This window comes from Globicephala melas, chromosome 10 (assembly GCF_963455315.2).
Source record: "Globicephala melas chromosome 10, mGloMel1.2, whole genome shotgun sequence".
NCBI classification, from domain to species: Eukaryota; Metazoa; Chordata; class Mammalia; order Artiodactyla; family Delphinidae; genus Globicephala; species Globicephala melas.
In genome coordinates, this window is record NC_083323.1 from 82,679,327 (window position 1) to 82,707,099 (window position 27,773).

The 27,773-nt window shown below is 39.8% G+C and overlaps 1 protein-coding gene and 1 non-coding gene across 9 annotated transcripts in view; one reads left to right on the forward strand and one right to left on the reverse strand.

The window, feature by feature from the left end:
* The window catches only part of BCAT1 (branched chain amino acid transaminase 1), a 269,064-nt gene that overhangs the window by 83,453 nt on the left and 157,838 nt on the right, over positions 1-27,773 (forward strand). For 5 of the 8 annotated variants that reach the window (XR_009565426.2, XM_060305916.2, XM_060305912.2 and 2 more), the window contains one exon: positions 2,881-2,955. Coding sequence is in view for 7 of the 8 variants with exons in the window: in XM_060305916.2 (XP_060161899.1) it covers positions 2,881-2,955 (75 nt within the window). In the remaining variant the exon portion in view is untranslated. Of the gene's footprint in view, positions 1-2,880; positions 2,956-8,192; positions 9,134-11,353; positions 17,597-27,773 lie in introns of those variants that run through there. The other 3 variants (XM_060305913.2, XM_060305914.2, XM_060305915.2) reach the window with 3 other exon arrangements.
* TRNAK-UUU (transfer RNA lysine (anticodon UUU)) lies at positions 22,893-22,965 on the reverse strand. The gene has a single exon. It is a non-coding gene; the product is annotated as a tRNA-Lys (tRNA).

The window sequence follows — 27,773 nt, forward strand, 5'->3', positions numbered from 1 at the left end:
CTCGGGCTCTAGGCCCGTGGGCTTCAGTAGCTGTGGCACACAGGCTCAGTAGCTGTGGCTCATGGGCTCTAGAGCACAGGCTCAGTAGTTGTGGTGCACGGGCTTAGCTGCTCCGTGGCATGGGATCTTCCCGGACCAGGGCTCAAACCTGTGTCCCCTGCATTGGCAGGCGGATTCTTAACCAGTGCGCCACCAGGGAAGTCCCTTCTATTGGTCTTTTTCCCTCCCACCCTCCCTATCTCACCCTTCTAGCTGGTCACAAAGCACCGAGCTGATCTCCCTGTGCTATGCAGCTGCTTCCCACTAGCTATCTATTTTACATGCCACTGTCTCACTTCGTCCCAGCGTACCCTTCCCCCTCCCCGTGTCCTCAAGTCCATTCTCTAGTAGGTCTGCGTCTTTATTCCCGTCTTGCCCCTAGATGCTTCATGACCTTTTTTTTTTTTTTTTTAAGATTCCATATATATGTGTTAGCATATGGTATTTGTTTTTCTCTTTCTGACTTACTTCACTCTGTAGGACAGACTCTAGGTCCATCCACCTAACTACAAGTAACTCAATTTCATTTCTTTTTATGGCTGAGTAATGTTCCATTGTATATATGTGCCACATCTTCTTTATCCATTCATCTGTCAGTGGACACTTAGGTTGCACCCATGTCCTGGCTATTGTAAATAGTGTCTCAGTGAATATTGGGGTGCATGTGTCTTTTTGAATTATGGTTTTCTCTGGGTATATGCCCAGTAGTGGGATTGCTGTATCATAACGTAGCTCTATTCTTAGTTTTGTTAAGGAACCTCTATACTGTTCTCCATAGTAGCGGTATCAATTTACATTCCCACAAACAGTGCAAGAGGGTTCCCTTTTCTCCACACTCTCTCCAGCATTTATTGTTTGTAGATTTTTTGATGATGGCCATTCTGACTGGTGTGAGGTGATACCTTATTGTAGTTTTGATTTGCATTTCTGTAGTGATTAGCGGTGTTGAGCATTCTTTCATGTGTTTGTTGGCAGTCTGTATATCTTCTTTGGAGAAATGTCTATTTAGGTCTTCTGCCCATTTTTGGATTGGATTCTTTGTCTTTTTGATGTTGAGCTGCATGAGCTGCTTGTATATTTTGGAGATTAATCCTTTGTCAGTTGCTTCATTTGCAAATATTTTCTCCCATTCTGAGGGTTGTCTTTTCATCTTGTTTATGGTTTCCTTTGCTGTGCAAAAGCTTTTAAGTTTCATTAGGTCCCATTTTTTATTTTTGTTTTTATTTCCATTTCTCTAGGAGCTGGGTCAGAAAGGATCTTGCTGTGATTTATGTCATAGAGTGTTCTGCCTATGTTTTCCTCTAAGAGTTTTATAGTGTCTGGCCTTACATTTAGGTCTTTAATCCATTTTGAGTTTATTTTTGTGTATGGTGTTAGGGAGTGTTCTAATTTCATTCTTATACATGTAGCTGTCCAATTTTCTCAGCACCACTTATTAAAGAAGCTGTCTTTTCTCCATTGTATATTCTTGCCTCCTTTATCAAAGATAAGGTGACCATATGTGCATGGGTTTATCTCTATTCTATTGGGGGTTTTTTTGTTTTTTTTTTTGCGGTACGCGGGCCTCTCACTGTTGTGGCCTCTCCCGTTGCGGAGCACAGGCTCCGGATGTGCAGGCTCAGCGGCCATGGCTCATGGGCCCAGCCCCTCCGCGGCATGTGGGATCTTCCCGGACCGGGGCACAAACCCGTGTCCCCTGCACTGGCAGGCGGACTCTCAACCATGCACCACCATGGAAGCCCCTATTCTATAGGTTTTTAAATTCAACATTATAATTATTTTTTCCTCAGCTGGGTGGATTGATTTTTTTTTTTCCTGCTAATTTTAATGGTGGTTGCTTCATTGCTTGAGATTTTCAAACTTGGCTCCTGACATAATTCCATCTACAGATTGATTTTTCAAGGGAGATGAATTATTCTATTATATATGAATGCTTACACTGATTATAAAGCTACTGTTTCACATTTTACTATGGTAGTATCTAGGTAATATATTATCAGTCCACTTTTTAAATGAACTAAAGTTGTCATTAGGTCAGATTTTTAAAGTCCAGTTATTACTTCTCCTCTAGAAGTAAGTTAATAAAGTTTAATACATTTTTATGGTTTTGTTTTAGGTAGCCATTCAGAGCCAAAAGGTACATCGAATTATCCTATTACCCTAAAGGGCATAATAAGAAAAGTAAGAGTACGGACTGTCTACTAAAATCAAACTATCAAAAGCCTGCAAGCCAGCAAGGCATGAATGGGCGTGACTCAAAGTATAAATTAGGGCACATAAAATCTTTGTGCCCTGAATTTAACCATGCTGTCCAACTTCGTGGAATTTGTGGCCCCTGGAAGTTTGGCTTAGAACAGACAGATTTGGCAGCCCCTTTTGTGAAGATATGGACGTGCTTCAGTTTATGTCCCTGAAAGGACTTGCTTTAATTTGCGGCACACTGTCTTTTGAGGTCTCATTCCCTGCCAAGAGCGTTAGATGTGGAGGTTAATCATTCATCCTCATAGATTCTCAGGATGCTGGAAGAGGTAGGGTTCTTTAAGTTTAGCCCCTATTCTAGGTACCCCTGCTTCTCATGGTTCCTCAAATCAGCCTGAAGACTGGCATATAAACCAGTTATGCCCTGAAATCAGTTGGTAGGAAATGAACAACCTATCACCGGCTAGTTCATTTTTATTCAAATTCAGAATAGAAAAGAGTCTTTGGCATAAGGAGTTAGCACCCGTAATGAGGTTACCATAGTGCCATTCCTTATTTCGGTAAAATTGCTGAGTTTCTTACTTGTTGTTACTGTGTACATGAATATCCTCAAATGATTTCGTGTCTGGTTTTCTTTCATAGACTATACACATCCCAACTATGGAGAATGGGCCTAAGCTTGCAAGCCGCATCTTGGACAAATTGACTGATATTCAGGTAAGGGCTTCTATTTTTAAAATGCTGTCTTTTTTTCATTCAAAACCTAGAACCAAATCATACTTCAGTGGAGAGAAGAGAGTAAGTGCTACCATCTGAGGTCAACAAATTAAATTTAAGGAAGATGTTCCCAATAGTATATGTGGACATGAGCAAAGCAGAAATGAGAAAAAAGATACACAGTTTAAAAAAAAAGAAAAAAAAAAAAGGAAGGAAAGAAGGGGGAAAAATATATATATATAGTCAGGGACTCAATTACTTAACATTTTTAAAAAGTATATAAATTTTGATAACACTTAAAAATCTCATGAAAAGTATAACAGACTTCTTATAAAAGAAAAGACTTTAAAGTACAAGAAAACACAGAAAAAAACTAATATTACCTGTGATTACATCACAGATAAAATCACTTAACTTTTGATATCTCAACTTTCAGTATTTTATAAGCACTCAGTGTATTTTTAGATAGATATTTTTCTGACAGTGGGATCGTACGTAATTTTGTTAACCTGCTTTTTTTCAATTAATAAATCATTTGCTTTTTCGTATCAATAAATTTTAAAATTCTACATATAAAGTTTAATTAAATTCCACTATGTTGATATACCATAATTTTTAAAGAAATCTTATTGAACATTTAAGTTGTTGGAAATTCTTTCACTATTATAAACAGTGCATCCTTGATTTTTTCCTTAGGATAAATTCCTGGGATTGTAATTATCAGGTCAAACAGTGTGCACACCTATTTTTTAATACTGCTAACTTTGTTTTGCCTATTTTTTCTGAGCAACAATTTACAGTAATGTCATCAGGCAGTTAAGCATCTTTCTAGGTAGACATATCATATACCAGGTAAACCTGGGTCACCTATAAAAGATATTGTTCTAAAGTTTGCTGAGCCCGGATGCCATCGTTGCCAGTCAGTGAAAATACCCGAGGGAGCTGAGATTCATATTGAAATGTGAAATAAAGTTTGATAGATTGGGTGACATCAAATGGTGTGGGGTCTTAAAAAGTAAGCAAAAATGTAAAGTTGGTTGGGAAAGCAGCAGGTCCCTACAGAGAACTTTGGATGAAAATGCTATTTTTTGAAGACTTAGCCACTGTTATGCAAAATTTATAGCATTAAAAGAAAAGAATTATTGTGCTTTTAGAACCAATGAGTTGTCTTACACTCTTCAATAGAAGTGTTCTATAGGAATTTTCTGTAAGCTAAATAAAGGAATATCTTAACATTGAAGACTTAAAATTTATTCAGAGTTGGTTTCTGCGTAGAACCAATCCAAAGTAATTCGAAGAAATTTAATAAAAATTTCTGCATGGATGGTTCAGGTATTTTTATTTTTAGAGTTGTCTGGGTAAGATTACAGAAGCCAGGAATGTAGGTAAGGGAAGTGAATGCTTTTGATTCATTCATTCAACAGATACATAGTATTGAGCACAAACTGTGTGCCAGAGGCAGTTCCAGGTGCTGGTGATAGAGTAGTGGAAAAAGTGACCGAAAAACTAGAGAGGTCAAAGCACACTGATGTAGACGAAAGACAAATTTATTCAATTTAAATGTGAGACCATATCAAAAGGTTTAAAAATAAAAGTTATATATGAAGCAGAAAATGAGAAGAAATAGACCATTTTCCTCTTACCTGTGTATATGCTCTATATAACTTGGTGCTTGTGGCCAAGAAGTTAATACTCTAGGTAGTAAAGTATAAATGGTAGTAACACTAAAAACTAATGATACGTTCAGAGCTCCACACTGAACAAAGAAACAAGGGGATACATGAGATAATACAAGGATTCTGAATTAAACTACAAACCAGGAGCACCAAATCTGCTCCAAATTGTTAAGTAACAAAGGACCATCCATTTGGAATCTAAGACCACCTCTTTCTTCTTCTTCAATTATTTCGTGCCTGTGGGCATGGAACCTACAGTTTTGAAATTACTCTCTTACAAGCTGGCAAATTGGTGCTGTCAGCCAAGCTACTAAATTGTCTGTTTCTCTCCAAGAAAAATAATTGAAGTGTAATTATTGAGGAAAAAGCGTAGAATTGCATCATGTTTTACATTTGATCTCTTTGACATTGCGTGGAAACGTGGTGTTTCCTCCAAAGTGCTCTGGTGAATTGAAGAAGAGAACAACAATAACCAAGAAACCTCAAGGTTCCTACAGTGTGACCTAGAGGGGAAGATACCTTCTTAACCACAGATCTGATTTTTATTGGACTTGTGTACTTCTGTATACAAGTAAGAACCTCTGAGGCTGAGTGTTCATCCCATTTGGCTAATTATCCACATAGTTCCCTGGATCTTAGATTGCCCTACAAATACCTCTTAGGAGGGGGACATTTCAGATGACAGGATTCTTTTGTTTTTGTTTTAAATACGTTTGTTTGTTTGTTTATTTTTGGTTGTTTTGGGTCTTCGTTGCTGCACTTGGGCTTTCCCTAGTTGCGGCGAGCCGGGGGCTACTCTTCATTGTGGTGCACAGGCTTCTCATTGCGGTGGCTTCTCTTCTTGTGGAGCACAGGCTCTAGGCGCGGGGGCTTCAGTAGTTGTGGCACGCGGGCTCTAGAGCGCAGGCTCAGTAGTTGTGGCAGACGGGCTTAGTTGCTCTGCAGCATGTGGGATCTTCCTGGACCAGGGCTCGAACCCACGTGCCCTGCATTGGCAGGCAGATTCTTAACCACTGCGCCACCAGGGAAGTCCTGTTTTTCTTCTTATTTCTTCCTTTTTTTTTTTTAATGCAACAAAGAAAAACACTTCTGTGTTCATACTTAACCAAACTTGAACTTGGAGAACATCTCCACATTGCCCATGTTTCCCCTCTCTCCCATTGCTCTTTGCTATTCCAGTTACCATCATCTTCACCTTTGCCGCTGCCATTAGGGGTCTTCTCTGTCGTCCAATATGCTCTGCTCTCTGCTGCTTCCTTTCTGCCTTTCTGTATCTTCTACAGTTTTCCCACTTGATAAGGTGTTGGTTATCCTTCGAGACACATCTCCTTTAGGAATCTTTTCAGTCTCTTGAACAGCGTCCCTTTCCCCCAGTACAAACACATATTCACCCACTTAAGTGCTGCTTCATCCTCCAGCTTCCATGGCCCCTGGGATGATCACATTTGACCTTTTTTTTTTTTTTTAATGGGATGACATTTATTCCTTTTCCAAATGTTACAGTAAAACCAGGTGGAAGAGAATGGTTTTAGCAGTTAGGAAAAAAAAAAATTACAAATTTGGGGTTTGGCCATTAAGTTATTTACAACAATGGGAGGGGGAAAAAAAAGACAACAAGAAGTTGTTTCACATCACATACCTCCCCTCGACCCCAAAGCTTAATACTTGTTTACCAAGTCAAAAAAGAGACACAGTTGATTCACAAGCTGGAGGTTTGAACTCGAGTAAGACATTTATGAAAACCTACACAGGGGCAGTGTCCTCCCCAGCCCAGGGGCCACTAGGCACAACACGAGACTAAAAACTCAACAGGGAAAAAAAAAAAAAAAAAAAAAAAACTCAACAGGGAAGGCTGGCCACTCAGGGTTTGGGAGTATAGCCACCCCTACGTGGGGCTCAGGGATTTGGGGAATAAACAACACCTACTTGGAAAAGAATTGGGGAAGAAAACCAGCAACTGCCTTCTGCACGGGTGGGGACAGGGAAGGAGGCAGGGACAGGGGCAGGAGCATTTCACATCACTAACCCAACTTGGGAAACTGCAAGGGACCATCTTCAACTGGCCTTAAGGGGAAGACCAGCTGGATGATGGGAGAATCCACAGGAGGGAGAAGAGGAAAGGGAACGTGGTGAGGGGGCAACAGCCCCTTCCTTTCTGGGCACAGGAAGGCAGCCAGGGCACCAGGTCCAGGCAGTGACCACAAGGACAGCGCAGTTTTCTGCAGCTTAGAGATCACCCACCTGCCCTCACCCGGCTACTCATTCAGCCCGCCCGCTGGTGTAGGGCCCCCAGCGGTGGATGGCTGTGCGCCCGGGCCCTGCACCAGCCTCTCCCTTGTGGCCTGGGGCTCCTGGCTCTCGGGTGGCGGCAGCCTTCCCTCCCTGGGCGGTGCCTCCCTCGCCGCAGGCACCGACCCCCCTGCTCCTGCCCTTCCTCTGTGGGTGACGAGGCAGACGGATGCCCCCTGCCCCCTCCCTCCGATTTCTCTTGAAGGCCAGGCCGCTAATTTGAAAGGTTTCTTGAAAGATATTTCTTCTTCTTGGGGGTCTCCTTGGGCGGGACCTCCCCCTTGGCCTCAGCGCCCTGTCTAGGGGGGTGCCGGCTCCATGGCATCGCCAGTGGCCCCGGCTGCCTCCTTTGTTCCGTTCACGCGGGGCGACTCCCTTCACCTTTGGGGGATGAGTCTGCATGGCTTTTCGAGTGGCGGTCCTCTGGTCCACTGACCTGAGCGGGGGGAAGCGCCGGCTGCCTCCTCTCCGTTCCCGTCGCCGCGGGGAGCCTTGGAGCTCTGGCTGCTCGTGAGCTGCCCGGGGCTCGAGCCGCAGTGGATCTTATCGATCGGTCCGGGTGGGCCTGGCCAGCAGGAGGGATGGCGCCTGAGGGGGAGGGTTGGCGGAGGAGACCGAGCTGCAGCTCCGCTCCGCGCCGGGATGCCCCACATATGACCTTTATATTATGTTCTAATTAGTCACACACTTATCTTTGTTCTGTGGTTGTCTGAGGGTGGGCATTGTTTTATTCTCTTTTGGTAAACCTAGTATTAGGTACAGGGCCTGGGCCATAGTACACACTCAGTAATGTTTTTTAAATAAAGGAATGAATGGGTGATTGACACACCAAGCAAGTACTAAAGAGTAAAGCCTTTTGCATATTAACACATTCTGAGAAGAGATGGGAGGAAGGTCTTGAATAACGTCAAATTATTTTTCAAAAAAAACCTTCAGAGAATCTGATTTAGGTCTTTTCAAAGTGAGGTACACATCAACTGCTGTCAAGATCAGATAAAAGCTGGAAGCCGGGTCTTCGATATCCGGGTAGCGTGTTTGACTAACTAGCAGCGCTGCTATTACCATTTCAGAAAGTGGGAGGAGTGATTGCCAAGACCCAGAGGGGGACATCTTCAACAGTTTAAAATAAGGGAAGCTGAATGGGATAGAAGCAGGATCTGTGTTGACTGCACGTCACCAGATAGAATTTCAAAAATCTGTTTTCCCACCAGTGGCTATAACTTCGTAAGAATAAATGGCCATTAGTCGTTACTGTATTTTTCTTGTTTTCAGTGGAACAGCATGATGACTTCAGTTCTGGAAGTTAAGAGTCCCACCCCTTTCGTGTGCAGACTTGGTAAACATTCCAGATTGCCTTGATGGCTCAGTCCCTTGACCAGCTTCCCAGCCCCTCCTTGTTCCCTAATCCACACTTCTCCCCTTGTTACGGGATCACAGAACTTTGCATGGCCATCGAGTGCGGTTTAGAACCAGGATGCCAAAGTGCTACCTGGTGAGCAGTGCTGGTTATATTTTTTTTGGACCTTGTGGAGAGTAAGTACCTGATGTGAAGATTCACCTTTTATGTTGCTAAGAATTTTCTGCTGAATGTAGAAAGTATTTTAGCGAAGGCCTTGTAAAATTTGCCATACATGCATTGAATGCAAATAATAAGCGTGTCGTTAGTCATGTTTTAGTTCAGTGTTCTAACTGGAATTGATGAAAAGATAAAAATTCTGCGCATCCCACTGAGCCTTCCAGGTGGACTCAAAGTACCATCCTACAGGCTCGGTTTGATTTGCTGTGTTGCAAACATTAAAGGTGTGGGACTGCCACTGTGGTTGTGTTAACGACACTGCCAGTGGTATACGGACAGCCTGGCTCATGCACATGAGTGTTTTCTTGCCCCTGCTTCTCTGGACACCTCTTGAGGAAAAATTTCTATCCCTGCTAGAATCTGTCATCTCTACTCTGAATTATTTTGCCTTGGAAAATTAAGTGACATTATCCATCATTGAAATGAAAGGTGATTGTTAACCACCTAGGTCTAGACATTATGAATTACCTGTATTATCACATCTCTTGGACACATCTCGGAATGCTGTGATTTTACATAAAAGCATAAATTATAGGATGAGAGAGATAAACCTTAACACATATTCTGCAGGTTCATAGAATTACACAGCCTATGACTGTCATTGTATTGAAAATTGATCTTGACTGTTTTTAAAACTAAAACAACTAATTGAAAGCAAATTCACTTCAACTGGTGAGATTCAAGATGAAATTATAGTGGTCATGAATCAAGTTTTGTAACAAGATCTGCTAAAATGTCAGTATGCTGATGCCCAATTATTATTAATGACTAAAGTGTCTGATCTATTAATGGGAATCCACATAAGAAAAATAAAACATATATTTTGCTCTTACCCCTAAGTTGTGTCGCCACCATCTATAAATCAGGCAGAATTTGGGAATGTTTTATCCAGCGTTCATCATTAATCAACAGAGTCAACAGTGGGGGGCCACCGTCTTTAGGAAACCCTTTCTGATATGGATTAAGCAAGTCACTTATAGTCATTGGGCTTCCTTCATTCTCCTTTTCATGTAAACCAGAAGGTTGTAGGTGGACCCATTCCTGGCTTCCAGTTTTTTTTTTACCAATTTGATAGATTCTGTTCTCTGAGGTCTTTTTTTATTATTTTTTTAAATTAATTAATTAATTTGGTTGTGCTGGATCTTTAGTTGCGGCAGGCAGGCTCCTTAGTTGCAGCTCTTGGGCTCCTTAGCTGTGGCATACGTAATGTTAGTCATGGCATGCATGTGGGATCTAGTTCCCTGACCAGGGATCGAACCCAGGCCCCCTGCATTGGGTGCATGGAGTCTTAACCACTGCACCACCAGGGAAGTCCCCTCTGAGGTCTTCAAAGTTCTTTAAGAGGCACCCAGCACATGGACATTGTGATGTAGAAGGAATAGCATTGCATAGAGGCAGAACTGGGCTGTGATTAAGAGCTTCCTAGAAGAGAGCAGACTTGTGGTTGCCAAGGGGGGCAGTGGGGTGGGGGAGGGATGGATTGGGAGTTTGGGGTTAGCAAATGCAAACTATTATATATAGAATGGATAAACAACAAGGTCCTACTGTATAGCACAGGGAACTATATTCAATATCCTGTGATGTACTGCTATATTTATTTATTTATTTATTTTTCATTTATTTGTTTTTGGCTGTGTTGGGTCTTCATTGCTGTGGCGAGCAGGGGCTACTCTTTGTTGCGGTGTGCAGGCTTCTCATTGCAGTGGCTTCTCTTGTTGTGGAGCATGGGCTCTAGGCACGCGGGCTTCAGTAGTTGTGGCACATGGGCTCAGTAGTTGTGGCATGCAGGCTCTAGAGCGCAGGCTCAGTAGCTGTGGCGCACGGGCTTAGTTGCTCCGCAGCATGTGGGATCTTCTCGGACCAGGGCTCGAACCTGTGTCCCCTGCATTGGCGGGCAGATTCTTAACCACTGTGCCACCAGGGAAGCCCCTGTACTGCTATATTTAAAATGGGTAATCAACAAAGACCTACTGTACAGCACAGGGAACTCTGCTCAATGTTATGGGGCAGCCTGGATGGGAGGAGAGTTTGGGGGAGAATGGATACATGTATATGTGGCCGAGTCCCTTTGCTGTGCACCTGAAATGATCACAACATTGTTAATCGGCTATACTCCAATATAAAATAAAAAGTTTTAAAAAATCCTGTGATAAACCATAATGGAAAAGAATATGAAAAAGAATATATATATATGTATAATTGAATCATTACGCTGTACCACAGAAATTAACACAATATTGTAAATCAACTTTACTTCAATACTTTTTTTTTTTTTTTTTAAGAGTTTCATTGAGCCTCAGTGTCCTTAAATGAGAAGCTGGGCTTGAGTTCATTGCTCTTCACACTTGATTTTTAAGCCATAGAAATTTTCTACAAATGAAACCTTTCCTGGAATCCCACTATATAAAACCAGTAGAAGTGGAACTGCTCTGAAGTGAAATCCAGAGCCCCACTTATGTGGCTCATCCCCTGCATGCTAGATGGTCATTAATGTTCTTTCCAGTTCAGGAATTCTATTGTTTGTGTTCATTTCAACTCAAGTTATATTAGTACGAAAGAGGCAATTCATGTGGAAGGGGGACATGATCTGAGACGCTAAATACAGAATGGCAATGCAAAGGCATATGTAAGGGACCTATACCAGCTATACAACGAGCTCCACAGTAATTATAAAATTTGTGATTCTTTCCAGGTATTTGTTTACACATAGTCTTATTTTCAGTGTGAATATGCTTTTAATGTTCAAAACAGAAGTGAACCTTTTGTACAACGTTGGTTATATCATTACATGTATTTATAAGCTGCCCCTGCGCTGTGAGTTTTTACACTGAAACATGTTTTCTTGCTTTTGTTGTAGTACGGAAGAGAAGAGAGTGATTGGACAATCACAGTATCCTGAATGGAAAAGAACAGGCTATCATTTGTGTGTTCTTGGGACAGACTGTTGCATTTGAATTATGAGAAATTTCTTTGGCTACCTGTTTTTAGTTGTGCATAATGTAGTTTGTATTATCAGTGTTTCCAGGGCGATTGTTTCCTCGTGCCAGAGAAGATGAATTGCAGTCATCCAGTGGTAGTTTATAAACTTGCTCCTAGAAGCTTACCTTACCTTCTCTAGAAAGATGAGAATGGAAGCCATCTAAGCGTAGAATTTTCCTCCATAACCTGAGTGCTTCCCTTGGTACTTCAATCAGATAAAAAAGTGTTTATTCTTTAGCATAAGTTACGTTCTGCTCCTCAACCAAGTGAGTGTTTTTGTGTTTGAAAAGCTGATCTGAGTAAATTTCATAGGTACCATTTCCTGCCACACATCTTCATCCTCAGAAAGTGTTTGTTGTTGTTTTTTTTTTTAAATCAAGACTTTGAGAAACTGGATTTCCTCCCCTCATATTTCTTTCCAGGTCCCCTAAGTCCGTCTTAGGGAAAATCTCTCCCTCCTTCCTGATGTCCCGGTCTGCGCCAGGCTCTCCTGGTGCATCAGCAAGGCCCACCCTTGCCCTTTCCACATTGTGTTGTAATCAGCAGTCAGGCTTCACTACAAGACTGAGGGTCTTGTGCCTTATAGATCTTTGCATTCCCCTGCCTGTCACATAACAAGGAATGAATGAACATGTACCTTCTATAGAAGTGTACCTTCTTTGTTTCTATATTGTGAAACCTCTTTATTAGAATTTGTGATCGATTCTGACTTTGTCTGTATTTACCTCATTGAGCAGTTCACATGTGCATGAATATAAACAGAACTGGTGGCACTTAAAATGATAATGATTAACTTATTTTATTTTTAATTAACAATTTTCATATTGTCTTTATTTGAAGACTGTCTTGGAATTAAAGTAATAGCTCTAGAGAGATCGTGATACCGTACCAACCAAATGGAAATGATATAGGTTTCGTGTTAAACACATAAATGTTGTGATAAATACAAAATAAATCATATTTAGTTTTTTGATAGAAAGCAAAGAGGTATATACTCTGGATTTTATACTCTGGTTTTATAGGTGCTCATTTCTGTTGAATGGGGATTGGATAAGCACATGGTTAGGGTACAGGGAGAGTGATTATAGATGATATTTTCCTTGTTTAGGAGCCATGAGTTAAAATTGTATCCTGGTTTATCTAGGGGAAAGTCAAATCTTGATAGAAAACATTTACCCTTGGAAGGTCAACTCTCAGACATTATATTTTGGTTTCCTTTAGTCCTAATAACTTTCATCTTGCTGATCATATTTCATCCTCTTTTCAGAGCAAGGAAAAAAATTCTAAAAGTTTTGCCGTGCTGGAAAATTTTCCTTAAGGCATTTAGCAGCACATAGCAAATGGGGCTTTGATTCTTTTCCAAGACTTTTGGCCATAGAATCTTTTTAGATCAGAACGGTAAAATGAAAATGAGGGAAGTATAAGATGAAAAGGAATGGTAAAAATGTCTTTTAGGGGGCTTTTAATTGGCGATCTGAAATCTTGGGAGAGTCTGTTCTTTTTAGGTAGGGCTGAAGTGCTTTAACTATGCTCTGCACAAGTTTGTTCACCAAGTAGCATTCTGAGAGTATACATTTGCCTTGGCCAAATCCTGGGACCTTATTTTCAATATTGTAGGCTAGAAATGACTTAAGGTAATCCTAACCTGTCAAGTAGCCCATGATAACCAGACTCAACATTCCTATGAGAAATGGAAATCATCTATTTGCCGCAAATACATTTTATACTTTGCATCTCTGAATTAGTATGGCGAGACATGTTCGTTGTAAGAGTTCGAGAACAATATGTCTTGACATTATGTCTGTGTGATTTCTTTCATCAGACCTTAAGAGCATTTTAAGCCCTTTCTACCAGACTCTGTGAAGATGAAGGATATACATTTAAAGAAACAAGGTCTCCTAAAACAGAGGACACAATCTGCCATTCTCGTTTAAGTAATAAGACAGGAAATTGACCTTGACACTAACTTGTTAAATAGATTTAAAGGGAACATCTGCACATCTCTTTTCCTTGTGCACTATTTGTTTAATTGCAGTGGATTAATACAGCAAGAGTGGCACATTATAACTAGGCAATTATCCATTCTTCAAGACTTAGTTATCGCAACACTAATTGATCATTTAAGGCGTAAGATAGGCTAGCATTAGGAACATGTGAGGCTAATCTGCTCAAAAAGATCAACAAATTAATATTGTTGCTGATATTTGCATAATTGGCTGCAATTAGTTAATGTTTAATTGGGTTGATCAAATGGGATTCAGCAGTTCACATGTGCATGAATATAAACAGAACTGGTGGCACTTAAAATGATAATGATTAACTTATTTTGCGTGTTCTCTTCCTTCCACTTTTTTTTCAGTTTTTACACTTCAGACCAAGTTCATCAGCCTTTTTCAAAACACATCAGTAGAAACCAAGATTTTAAAACGAAGCTTTCAGGCATTAGACAAAACCTGAGCATTTCCTAAAGCTTTAGGAATTTTCTTTGTTACAGTCATTTATCAAGGCTTCAACTCATGATACACCAAAAGAAGAGTCCATTTCAGGGATGTGTATCGTGCTCCCCAGAACCTGCAGGACTGAATAAACTAGTAATACCTAATAAAACCTTTACTTTCAAAAGTACAGAGGAAAAGTAAAAGGGAAAGAGGAATAAATGACTGAGAAAACTTGTTAGGGAATCACTATTTTTTCTACCTGGTAAACACCGTTTATTCTGTTCTCAAAAGATTGTCACGAGAAAAAAAAAAAAGATCAGAGGTAGCAAGAAAGCGCAATGTCACATCGATTCTATAACTTGGCAATGTCAGCCCTCCTGAAGATCTGGGAAGCCTACATTATACACCCTGGGTGAAAACTCTTCCTCATATCTAGCTTTCCTGAAATCAGAGTACTCTGGGGCACTTAAACGCAATTAATGAGTATATCTTGGTCAAAAGAATTGTAGGAACTTTACTAAAGCTTCGGTTTCAGCTCTGCTTTAGGGAGTTTGTGCTATAAAGTTAGCTGCCAACATAAGCTTATTTATTTTCCCCATTCCCACTTAGTGCTCAATCACTGTATTCTTTTTCCTTTAAAAGTTCCTTTTTAAAATTATATGTTCACGTTACCCTTATGATTGGGAAAAATCTATTTTAAGCAGGAAACGACAACATTCACTGTCAATGAGTGATATTTTCTAAAATATTTAGAGCAATAAACATTCATGAGAGGCACTAAAGCTTAGACAGGGGTTAGAGAAACATTGTAAGAGGGCTCTTTGATTTCATGTCCTGATTCTAAATACGATCAAAGAATTATTCCTTTAATGTGGATTTAGGATATGCAAAAACTTAAGTTATAAATAGTAATCCTGGCACATAATTTTAGCAGATGTTTATAACACCTATCACTTTGTTTTGCCACAAGTAGAATTTGTTCAGCTGTCTGTTTTCCAGATATCTCCTCAAGGAGAGGAGGCAGAGAGTACCACTCTCTGAATAAGCATTACTTATTAATTGACAAAGATCACAGAGATTATAATTAATTGGATCAGTTAACTTGAGAAATGTTGATTGAATACCCACAAATATGTGTCTAACACAACTCACAGTAGGGATTAGAAAGTTAGTTTTAGAAAATAAGTAGTATAAAGACATTACCCTCGTGGAGTTTCTACTCTCCTACTTGAAGTTTTAGGTATAAAAGTAATATTTAATACAGTTAGATGATAAGGAGACAAAGGCCAGAGCACACCTCTGTTATTGGTGTGCTATCAAGAAATCACAGTAAACATTTTCATCTCATTTTTAAAAGAAATAATGTCCTTTTTCCCCATTCCTTTCTTTCCTCTCGTGGGAAACTACTCAGTAGATTAGTATTTAGGGGTTCTTGGTGTGAATTACCTCCCGGTTTACTGTTTACTGCTAACCTGATACATTTGTTAACTGCATCCCTTTGGAGCGATGTTAAGTTGTCATGGTTCGTCTAACAAAAGAACACCTCAAATTACAGCATCCTTGCTGATCTTAAAGTCAGGTATTATTGAAATAAACAAAATGTTCCCAGAGTGACTTTTTCTGGAAAATGTCAATTATGAATCAAACTGTTGAGACTGTTGGCTTGAAAATGATGGATTACAGCTACTCAGAAAATAGCAGGTGGAAGACTTAACATTAATACAACAGTTTTTCAAAGTGTGAGGTTTTAAAAGAAAGGCCATTTAAAGTATTTCAAAGAGATTCTTTTTGATCATTGCCAGAAAGTTCTTTTAAAAATACAAAGGTAGAAGAAAGTGATTTATTTTCCATCTTCAGTATACATACCATAGTAAAAAACTTCTCAGATGTTAATTTGAGGAAGTGATAAAGAAACATATCAATAGAATAGAAACATATCAAGTGTTTGGAGGTAAATAATTCCCTGGGATCAGATATATGTAAACATATTTGCTTTAGTGAATGATAAAGGCATGAAATTCAGTCTTAGCAAATGAGGTGGTCTTTAAAAATCTGCTGGATACAAGTATTGAAGTTTTAAGCAATCTTTGTATACTTTCTGTCTGAAAGTTTGTTTTGCATACCACATACCGATTAATAAGGTCTAAAACATGAGCTACCTAATGTTCTACCTATGGAACCCACTGTTGGGATGGTAAAAATTGCGAGCTGTGATACGGGAATGAATTTAAAATGTATTATCATTGACATGTATTTTCTCTACATGTCCACTGTCACAATGGCTAGGTTCCTTGTTACCCATCATTGAATGGAGACAATTTTAACTACAGAAGATGTCAGAGGAAGAACAAATGGTAGTAGAGAAAGTAAGGCAAAAAGTCGAACTTGCTTCTGTGCTGTCCAAGAGAGCTCTTTTTCCTCATTCTGCCAGCCGTCGGGATCTTTCAACATAGGTGCCAAGTACAAATAGTGCCAATTAGAAAGTGACTAAATATAGTGGTCAGCTTATCAGATACTCTTGAGATAATGATCTAACGGTCATGTTACATGGGAACTACTTTAGATTACTACCAATATGGTTAAGACTTTATACTTGCATAGTCTATAAGACCTATTTTGTCGTTTCTTCAACCATTTTATTTTAAGATCTGTGAAGCTTCTTGAGACTGAATAAAAGAATAAGTGGCAAGGAGTAGATGGTGACTTCTTTTTCCCCTTGGGAATACTATTGGCCACCATCCCCCTTTCCTTGGTGAAGGTTAACTGATTTGGAAATTCGTTGAATATTATCATTTTATTTTTAACTAAAATGTACAACACGCTGCGATTTCCTCAAGCTAATTTCACAATGGTCGTTAGAGTCATTCTCAGCGTCAAGACGGGAATACAAATAACCTGCCTCAATTTCTACTTCATTGATAAGTGTTTGAAGGGTGTTGGTATTCAGGAATATGGCAGTAAGTAGATTCTGAATGAAATTTTAAGGATAAGCTGGCTAATCTGTATGCACCTATAAATTCAGGTGGTCCCCTGTTGACGTAAAACAATGCATGATCCCATAGTTAGCCAATAAATGGAGCCTAACGCCCTAGGCTGAAGAATCTGTGCTTACTTGATATGGTGGCTGAGAGAAAAGTAGTGTGAGGAAGTAGTTTTTAAATCAGTTTATAGTTAGAAATGGGAGAATACCAGCTTAACTATGGAATTTTTAGAACGTGTTCTCTTGCATCTAAGTCTGATTGTAATGAAAAAGCCCCAGCCATTGCTTGTCTCAAATTTCTCTGGTTGTGTAGTTATTCTTGAGATTATCTTTAAGGATAATCAAGTAGAAAGAAATAAACATTTTATAAATAAGCCTGGGCTCTCATGAGCAATTGTTTAAAGATTATGTTAAAAGGATTTAAGCTCACTGAAAGCGTAATAATGGAAATGTGGAAAATATGGTGGGTAAAGGAAACTACCTCATTCTTCGAAGGTTTTGTAGAAGCACAATTAAGCATTCTTAAATGGCTTTGTTACGTATGAACCGTCTGGTGTGAAAGAACTGTATTTGTAACGTCTAAAGGACCTGGAATAATTGTATTTTGCTGGCAATAGACATATTCTTTATTGTTCGCAGGTTCGTCATCAAATCCTCATCAAATTATACACTGATTCTGTCATCAATAAAACAATTTCAAGGATTCCTGTTTGTGTAGTCTCTTGAAATCAGCAGTGTTGAATGCATAAAATAATAATGCTCAATTACCGTTTTTTTGATGTTCCAAGCTTTTTGGTCATGGGATGTAAACGTGGTGTGGTGTTTTTAAACCAAAATGACTTTGAGGGAGAGAAGGAATTAAGCACACCAGAAAGACCTGAAACCATACCCCTGGCTAGAGTCTAACTACGTCTCATATTTTCAAACATGTGGATGAGAAATCCAATGGGCATTTAAGAGTTGTCCTTTCCTCTGGGATGGATCCGTCCTTAGCAAAATTTAGCCTTGTCTTTTGCATTTTGAGCAGAATAAGGGGAATGGATTACTTCTTCCCATTCACTGTCATGAATCTCACTGATGAAACAACACACACACATATGTGGCTTTAGAATAAAACACAGTATAAAGTGAAAGGCATTCGATTTAAACTTAGAGAACATCAATGATGTGTCCTTTTCGTCAAACAGTGATGTGTATAAATTACTCTCATGAGCACATATCTTTGAGAGAATAAAGCCAGATGCAGTATCTCTGAGGGTCACATATTTCATTCATTTTCTTGTGATTTGTCCCAACAATTGCAAGTGCAGCAAAACCTCAGGCTTCTCAAGGAGTTACTGTAAACTGAACTTAAAAGTGTCAAAGTGCTCAGTGACCCTCTTCTCCCGACCCTGCCAACCTGTGAAAATATTGGCCTTTATCAAGATTTTTATCAAGAAGTTATGTGCAGTTTGGAAGGTCCAGGTGAAGGTTATTAGTCAAGTTCTCTGACAGTGTCAATGCTCAAATCCCACAAGAGCGACAAAGATAGACCTGTCATTCCTGCGGGTGATGACATACATTCACTGGAGCTTATATGATTTATCAGATGAGACAGCAGTCTCCTTCAGCGTAGAAAGTGTCTCTTCTACATGGGTTTACTAACAGAAGCCAAAAAAAAAAAAGCGGGGAGCGGGGCAATTTTCAGCCTTTGTAATTATTTTTCTGTTACATTGATTCGATTTGATCTTAAGCATATTTTTTGAATCAAGAATTGATTCCACATACATGGCCTTTCATAGGTGCTTGACACCATCATATCTTTAGATGAAATGTTCTATGGTAGGCTGACACTACTTAAAATTGTGACGACTTGTAGAGTCACTCCTGTAACCAACAAACCCACAGCCAACACGTAGACTCTTCTGTGTGTATAGAATCATCACTGGGCTTGTTCTCTAACTATGTCTTTTAGGCAGCAAGGATAGTTTTGATGGAAACCCATGGTTCCTTCTCTCCAAAGGTCGTCATCAGGAAGTCAATAGGATTTTTGAAAAATTACAACCCTAAAGAGGTGGGTAGAGTGTAACACAAGAGCTTCACTTATGAAAACATTTTAGAGTTGCAAGATTCAGGCTGATTGTATCCTAAATGCAATATACCTATTTTTAAACTGAACTGATTGAATTAAGAGATTAAATTGCATTGATTTCAAGATAGTTACAATAATCTAGTAAACATTTCTCATCGATATCCATGATAATGATACGCAGAGGTAGTGCATGCTTTTCTCCGGCACCCTCCAAGCCACAGCTGGATGTAACGAAACCTCTTGCTGTGCAGGTTGCCTAACAAGTAATGGTTGAGAGCCACCCACTGATCCTTTGATCTTCAACTAGCTACTTAAATTAGTGAAAAAGTGGAGATCCTTGTAGTACCAACCTCATGCATTACAAAGATTAATGAGTTAATATTGTAAGGCGCTTACAACAGTTCATGTGTAAAGCTGATGAGATTTGATTAAAAATAAGAGAGTGAACACAAAGACACAGGGGCTAATAGATACTTCACCATATACTGGTGAAGAAGCTGGGATCAGCCCCTCCCTCTAGGCCTGGTGGGGGGGGGCGTGGAACGTCCCAGATCCAGGGTGCAAATACTTGCTACAGGACAAGTGGCATCATCTAGCTCCCCTTACTGCATAAGGTGAGTTTAGAAACGTGTGATCTGCTCAAGCCTGGAGATAAAAGCCGTTAAGCAGTGGTTGGTAAAATTATTGAGAAGTAATCAGGTGTTTTCAGTTTTTAGAAATACAAATTGTTTCATGTTCCACATGAATATAACCATGATGGTTAATTTCATGTGCCCATTTGACTAGGCAACGGTATCCAGTTGTTTGGTGAAACACTAGCCTAGATGTTGCTGTGCAAACAGTATTTTTTTTAATGCGATTAACATTTTTTTTTTTTTTTTTTTTGGCTGTGTCATGTGGCATGTGGGATCTTAGTTCCCCGACCAGGGATTGAACCCACACCCCCTGCATTGGAAGTGCCGAGTCTTAACCACTGGACCGCCAGGGAAGTCCGTGATTAACGTTTAAATCAGTAGAATTTGAGTAAAACAGATTATTCTCCCTAATGTGGGTGGGCCACATCCAATCATTTGAAGGCCTTAAGTCATGTTATATATTATACATAAATATTATATAGGTTCTGTATACATTGGTTCTGTTTCTCTATAGAACCCTGACTAGTACAACAATGAACAACATTCTTAACACTCTTACTTATGGTTCCCTCTTCTAAGGAAGAAAATCATGTGCTATATTATTTCCTTTTGACTCTGGTGTCTTACCTAAGGCATGCCTAGCTTTCAGAAAATTGTTCATTGCATAAGCCACCAGTGATAGTTTCTTCAGAATTCCAGGACTAGCTATGTTATACAACCCAAACTGACTAAACGAAGGCAGACCTCACCAGTGAAATTTCAGGCATCAGTGAGGAAAATATTTTTTAGTGTTGGGTCATGAAATACCCCATAAAATACCGTTAGCTTAGTGTTTCTTGCCTGAATCAATGTCCTTAGAATGCAATGCGGCCGAAAGTAGATGGTAAGAACTCCCTTTTTGGTATAATTAAGGGATGGGGTTATTTTGTCAGGTGAGCAGTCATCTTGGTGGCAGAAATCAGTTTCACAGACCCACTAGGCTACAAGGGTCATCATGGAGTCGTCTGGACCGTGCTGACCTCACACAGCACGGCCACCAGGTCCAACCCCATACTTACCGATGCTCTCACTCTCAATTTAGGAATCATCTTTCTAGTTGTCTGGACTTTTATTTACCTACCTTCCCCATATATTAAAGTTATATTTTGCAAGACAGTCTTTGTAAACTCCTGAGTAAAGAGAACCAATCGGTCTGCTTCTCCAGTGATATTTGACAAGGCAATTTAAAGGCAATAAGAAGCCAAATGAGGTTAAGTGATGGGGACAGAGAACATCCAAAATACTTCCTCATCAGTTTGGTTTTTGTCACATGAGAAGGTGATTTCGTATTTCCTATGAGAAGAAATGGTATATTTCTTGGGCTGGCTTTTGCCATAAGCACGAGGTTAATGTTTGCATTTTCTGCAAGAGTAGTCCTCCGCCCCAATTTAATGCAAACTCTCTCTCTTTTTTTTTTTGGCTGTGCTGAGCAGCATGCAGGATCTTAGTTCCCCAACCAGTGATTGAACCCGTGCTTCCAGCGGTGGAAGCTTGGAGTCTTAACCACTGGACTTCCAGGGAAGTCCCTGCAAACTCTCTTTAATGTCAATAATTCCAACACACTTCAACAGTTATTCTCATGACTATTCACTGACTTGAATGGCTAGTATTCAGCTGAGCATATGAAGGCCACAGATGGTTCTACTCTCATCCTTCCGCGCTCATCTAGGTGACCATGAGAACTTATAATTTTTTATGTCAACGGTTGCCTCTACCACTTGACCAATAACTCTTCAAAGGATTACATCTTCCTCATTCTCCTATCTTCTCAGAGCAAAATTCTTTAATCCTATTATATAATCAATCCTATTATGTAATTGTAAACAGTGGCAAATAACAATGACAATCATATAAGCAGAAACAAAACCTCACATGAAAAAGAAAACTTGGCACCAAAACTCAAGATGTAAAATAAGACAAGAAAAAGAAACTCCCATCAACATACTCACGTGTGGTGCTGGAAAATGTGCAATGGTGCACAGCAGCGGACAGGTGTTACCTTACAGATGCAGCCTACACTGACAAGTATGTATTAAATATGATTATGTGGTGTGTGTTAAACACCCTGTGTAGTGCTCAGCATCTAGGAGGTACACAATATTTGTCAGCTCCACACTTTTTCTTGAAGCACCACTTAGCTCCAAGTATTGAAGACATCTCATCTGCAGACTTAATCTCACCTCATTCATGAGTTAATTGGAAACAGGTCTGATAGTACATTAACAGCAGAAATTCAGAAGCATGAAATGAGCTTTGCTGTCCTAATCCCAGCATCTGGTGTCTCTTGGATGAGCTCCTGGATCCCACTGCGCTTTCTCCCTAACCCTCAACCTGCATGTCCATCCATCCTGATTGACTGGATTTCTGCGCTGATACAGTTCTTTGTAAGAATCACCCTGCTCACAGCCTCAGCCCATCTGACCGGGGCCCAGCCACTGCCTCAAGCTTGGACATCGTCTCTTCCTACCTAGACATAGACTAATCCAGTTTCCATCCAGATTGACTCCTTTGGAACAAAATCACTGCCTATTGCTCGATTATGATGATTGCTGGACCCCATCAACCAGACTGTAACCATTCATTATTGAAAATGACCTTGATTAGACCTGAGTTTGCCAAAACCCATGGACAAGGTAATTCAGGCTGAGCCCTATCTCCCCCATCAGGTGGCATCTTGCCTGGCACTGTTTTTGTCTGCCAGCTTGCTCTTGATCTCAACTCGCAAGAGCTCCTTCTTGGCCCAAAGAGACATAAGCATTTAGCTTTGAAAATCATCTTAGCTTCCTGTTGCTTGGGATTAATTTAATTTATTGTTTTTAGAGAGTGACTTTTAAAATCTAAAACAACTACTGGATGAGTTTCGAAGTTATCTAAAACCTCACTACCCAAAGCATCGTTACTAGACGAACAACATGGGCCTCCCCTAGGCACTTGTTAGAAGTGCAGAATCTCAGGCCCCTCCCCAGATCTACTGAATCGGAATCTGCATTTTAACAAGGTAATTCATTTGCACATTCACATTTGAAAACGCTGATCTAAATACTTCTCAGCAAACATCAAATGGAGGTACTCCTGAGAAACTATTGCGAGGTTAGAAAAAGATTTGTTTATTTTTAAAAATATTTTCTGTTGGTTTTGTATAGATATTCTTTATTTTGTTTAGGTTCTATCTCTTTCTTCCCTCTATTATTATTATTATTATTATTATTATTGTTATATTTTTTGGCCGCACCTCAAGGCTTGTGGTATCTTAGTTCTCCGACCAGGGATTGAACCTGGATCTTCAGCAGTAAAAGTGCAGAGTCCTAACCACTGGACCACCAGGGAGTTCCCAGAAAAACATTCATCTGAAAGATAGAATCCATTTTATCAACAAAGGCATTTGTTCTGAAGTCGAAATGGTTTTACGTCACTGTACTCAAGGTAGTCAAGTTTGCTCAAAACCCAGCATGTGCAGGTTTGATAATGAAATGCACTTCCTGAATTGCTAATTGTTTCTGAGTTTTCTCCTGGTACTTCCTTTCTGTCTCAGCCTCATGTGAGTAAATTTTCACAGTGGTCTCCGTGAAAATTACCACACAGGAAACAACAGGAGACTCTTAATTACTGAATTCCCACACAGCATTTATTCTTTATATTAGAGCCATCGGAGAGCCTCTGGACATATATACACAATTAAAAAGATAAACAAGATTCCCAGCCAAGTTGCAGCTGTTCTTAACTTTCTTGGAACACTAACCTGGATAACTGCTTCCTTTTATATCAGAGTAAGTTCCCTGCCAGTGACAGTTCATTGTCTAATAACCTGAGGGACTGGAATGTGCTTGTGAGGCAGTGCAGGTGCAGCGCTGGGCCCAAGGGATCCCAGTGGCTTTTCCTTCCCCAGCTCTGAGTGTAGCAGGTTTCTTAGAACCTGAAATTAGGGTGCTGAGAGGCAAGTCAGTTAGGTTTAGCTCCTACCAGAAGAATGTTTCTTGCTCTACTGTGGACCAGAAGTGACTCTTACATTGGCTGCACTACACCTAAACCAGCACAGACAGAAGAAACAGCTGGCCCTTTTAGATCATTCTTATGTTTAACATGTTAGGAATTTTTTTTCTCTGAAGTCTAAAATCCTTTTTGCTGCCAAATGAAGACATTTTCATACATATTCTATCTACAGACAGACATCTACACACTGGAGAAAATGATAGAATATTAGTGTTCAGTGTTCAATAATTCTTCTCTAGGTGAAACTCCAATTCTCTTTGTGCCTCATTTTTTCTCTTTAACTTTTGTGTCTTTTTAAAAACCCTCTCAAAGCTCTCTTCTTCTCTCAGCCTTCAGACTCTGCACCCGGACAGTGAGCTTTAGTAACCGTCTGGGCAATGGAGAGGATGCAGTCCTTACAGGCAGCATTCCTTTTATACTTCCTGATATGATGCTCTTTTTCTTACATTGCTTTACTCCCCCCTGGAGAATCAACTGTAGTTATTTCTTCAGTGGCTTTTTCTGTTCAGCCATTGTGGTTGTCCCTTTTACCCCTCTTCATCCTCGTTTAAGGTACTTTCTCCAGTTTGCCAGTCAATAACAGGTCTACTTCTAACTTCCAGATAGTCCTTGTGTTGCTAAAATGAAATTTGGTGTCACCAGTGATTAAACCAAGAGGAAACTCCAAGCAGTTGTAGTGTAATGCTGGGCAACAGACTGAAGTCAGGAGTTCTGGACATGAGGCTCTGACCCCATATCTCCTCCACCAGCTCCACCAACTGGCCCCGTGACCTTGAACAGATTTACTGCTCTAAAAAGAAGGACTTCCATTAGTTGACTCCTTAAGTCTCTTCTTGCTCTAAGCTTCCTTCACTCTGAGAAATCTGTCATTAGTGGACTCAGTCTTTTTCACGATCCTTTCCATTCCTCCACTCTCCTTTTTCTATTTTTAAGAGCTCATTTGCTTGAAAATTACTCTTAGGAGAGAATCTGAAGGTAATCATCTACTTTTAATAAAAGAACTATTAAGGAATATATACAAAAATCCAAAACATTATAAAGATTAATACTTTTATCATTATGCACAACTTTAATAAATAAAATATCACCATTAAAGTTTAATCCACTCAGTATTTTTTTTTTTTTTTTTTTTTTTTGCGGTACGCGGGCCTCTCACTGTTGTGGCCTCTCCCGTTGCGGAGCACAGGCTCTGGACGCGCAGGCTCAGCGGCCATGGCTCACGGGCCCAGCTGCTCCGCGGCATGTGGGATCTTCCCGGACCAGGACACGAACCCGTGTCCCCTGCATTGGCAGGCGGACTCTCAACCACTGCGCCACCAGGGAAGCTCCACTCAATATCTTAATTTAATCCTCTCATCTATTGCCATTCCTTCTCTATACCTAGGAGGTAACCTCTCTCCAAGATAGTCTTTTAGCCTTTAATGTAAATTCAAGTCATAGTGTTATCTTTGCGAGGGCTATTGTATTTTAGCCTAAGCTCTAATAATAAAATAAATAAGTTATAAATACATTTATCAGAATTTTTGGCAGATGGAAAAGACGCGAGGAGCAGAGTGTCCATCCCAGTGGAAAGAGCTGACGCTGAGAATCATAATATACCTATATTTTGTCCTACGTGTGTCAACAAGTGGACATTGCCTGTTGCCGGTGTTTTATTTACATATGGAGGGCTCTTGCAACAGTACTAATTCTAACTTTTCTTTTGCATTTTTTAATTGCTTAACATCCTTGTTCATTAGCTTTCTCTTTGGAAACTGAATATGGAGGAATATGGGAACAGTAGTGGTATCTACAGGAATGAGACAAAGAATGACTACTTTACGATTTATTAGTTCAACAACAAACTTGTTTAATTTAGAACACGTATCAGTAATTATGTCAGTCCTAGCTGACAATCACCTATAACAACACTTGGAGTTACTAGGCTTTTGCTCTGCCCACAATGTTGCCAACATCATCTTTGCTTTTTCCTTACCAACCATCTTCCAGCCATACTGACCACCTTCCGGGTTCTCAAAAATATGCAGATCCATCTCTCTCCCAGGCCTTTCACACATGCTCTTCTTCTGCTCTTCACAGTGTTAGTTATTTCTCCTCCTCCATCTCCTCAGATGGCCACCTCGTCTACAGTGGATCCGCACTCCCCTTATCTCATCTCAGCCCTCTCTTAGTTTTCCTCTAAGCATGTATCACAATTGCAATTTTACTGTCTCCTCCTTTAAAACATAAGCACTGTGTGGGCAGACACCTTTCTGTCTTCCTTACCAATTGCTTACCATAGTCTTTAGCAATAGGAGGGATTTAATTGTATCTTTTAAAAGAAAAAAAGTAAGAGAGGGAAAGAAAGAAAAGAAAGAAAGAAAGAAAGAAAGAAAAAGAAAGAAAGAAAGAAAGAAAGAAAGAAAGGAAGGAAGGAAGGAAGGAAGGAAGAAGAAAGAAAAGAAAAAGAAAGAAAAAAGATGAGAGGGAAGGAAGGAGGGAAGGAAGAAGGAAGGAAAAAAAGAGACAAAGTAAGTACTCACTTTCTGTATAAATCTTGTGTCTTTTTTTTTTTATTAGTAATTCATGGAAATATCCCTTGACTGTGGTTCAAGTCTTTGCCACAATGAATCTTATTGTATGGTAAATTGGGCATTTCTTCATTAAATTATTGGTTTGAAAGAGAATCTTGACATTTTCAAGTCCTTTAAATAGACTTAAAGCACCAGCACTAGCAGTCAACCATCTTTGGGAGGCTATTGTAGATTTTTTTTAAAAACTTTTAACTTTGTGATAATTACAGATTCACATGCAGGTGTAAGAAATAATTCACAAGAACCCTGTGTATCCTTCACTCAGTTGCCCCCAGTGGTAACATCTTGCATTACTATAGTACAGCATCACAACCAGGAAAATGATTGTTTTTAACAAAGTGACAGGTTTGTTTTGTCTTTTTCAATTCCAATTCTTTATTCATTCTTCATCTCTTTCACAAAAGAGCTTGAGGTGGTATATAAAAAGGATAAATATAATACCATTGTTTTACAATTAATTACAAAGGAGGAAAACAAGGTTAAAAGCAGCTAAGAAAATAAGGTTAACTCTTGGGGCTAATTCAAAGTTTATAACCTAGTTCTCTGCAGGGTCAACAGATTCTAATTAATTCCCAACAGGAAACATGCCAACTCTTCAATGGAAGACAAAGCCTTTCTTAGTTCCTAAAACAGTAAAAAGTTCTCATAACGGACAACTAAGTATGCTTATAAGAGACACAGTTTTTAATCACTTTCCTTGAATTACAGTGAATGTGACAAGTGGGGAACCACAGAGCTAACTCTTTAGCTAAATATCTGCCTCCTGCAAGACAATAGGTCTTATCATAGACCTTCAGGGTCACTCACGTAGCATCAAAACGCTAGATGCTAAATTATCAAACTGCACAGTATTATTAAACTATGAGTCAGTCACAGGGAACAGGCAGATCTACTCAAAAATATTCTGGTTTTCCTCCTTCTGGGTCTCTGTTAAGATTGCAATTTCCAGCCCCCTTGAAGTTAAGCTTAGCCAGTGACTTGCTTCAGCCAATGAAATATGAGTGGAATTGACATGTGTCACTTCCAAGTGGAAGCATTTAATTGGTGGTGTCAACTGCACACCTCTTTTCCCTACTTCAGTGATAGTGGGATCATGAGTTAGCAAGAAGCCTCCATTATCCTGGGCCCCAAGAGACTAAATGAAGCAGAGACCTCTCTGCTGATCCATGTTGGACTCATTGCATGAATGAGAAATAAACCTGGATGGAGGTTGAGATTTGATAGTTGTTCATTATCATAGGTTAACTTGATAGCCCATCTTGGTTGTTATAGGAAAAAAGAATCCCTTAAAATATAGTTACTTGATTATTCTGTCTAGTCAGGCTCCTTTTCTTGAGGCTATCTATGCCCATTTCCTCCCATTGGTGAGTGTGGAAAAGACTGGTTGCAGAATTAAATAGATCTTGCCGCCAATTTAGCTGTAAGTATGATTTGGTCCTCGTTTGCTCTGAAAATAATCTGTCCATGACACTCTACGTGAGGATGACTCTAGCAACATACTGAAACTTTGGGAACATCTCATGACTAGTCCCATAAGAACTGGTTGACTCGTTAAAGGAGAATAGCTCATCA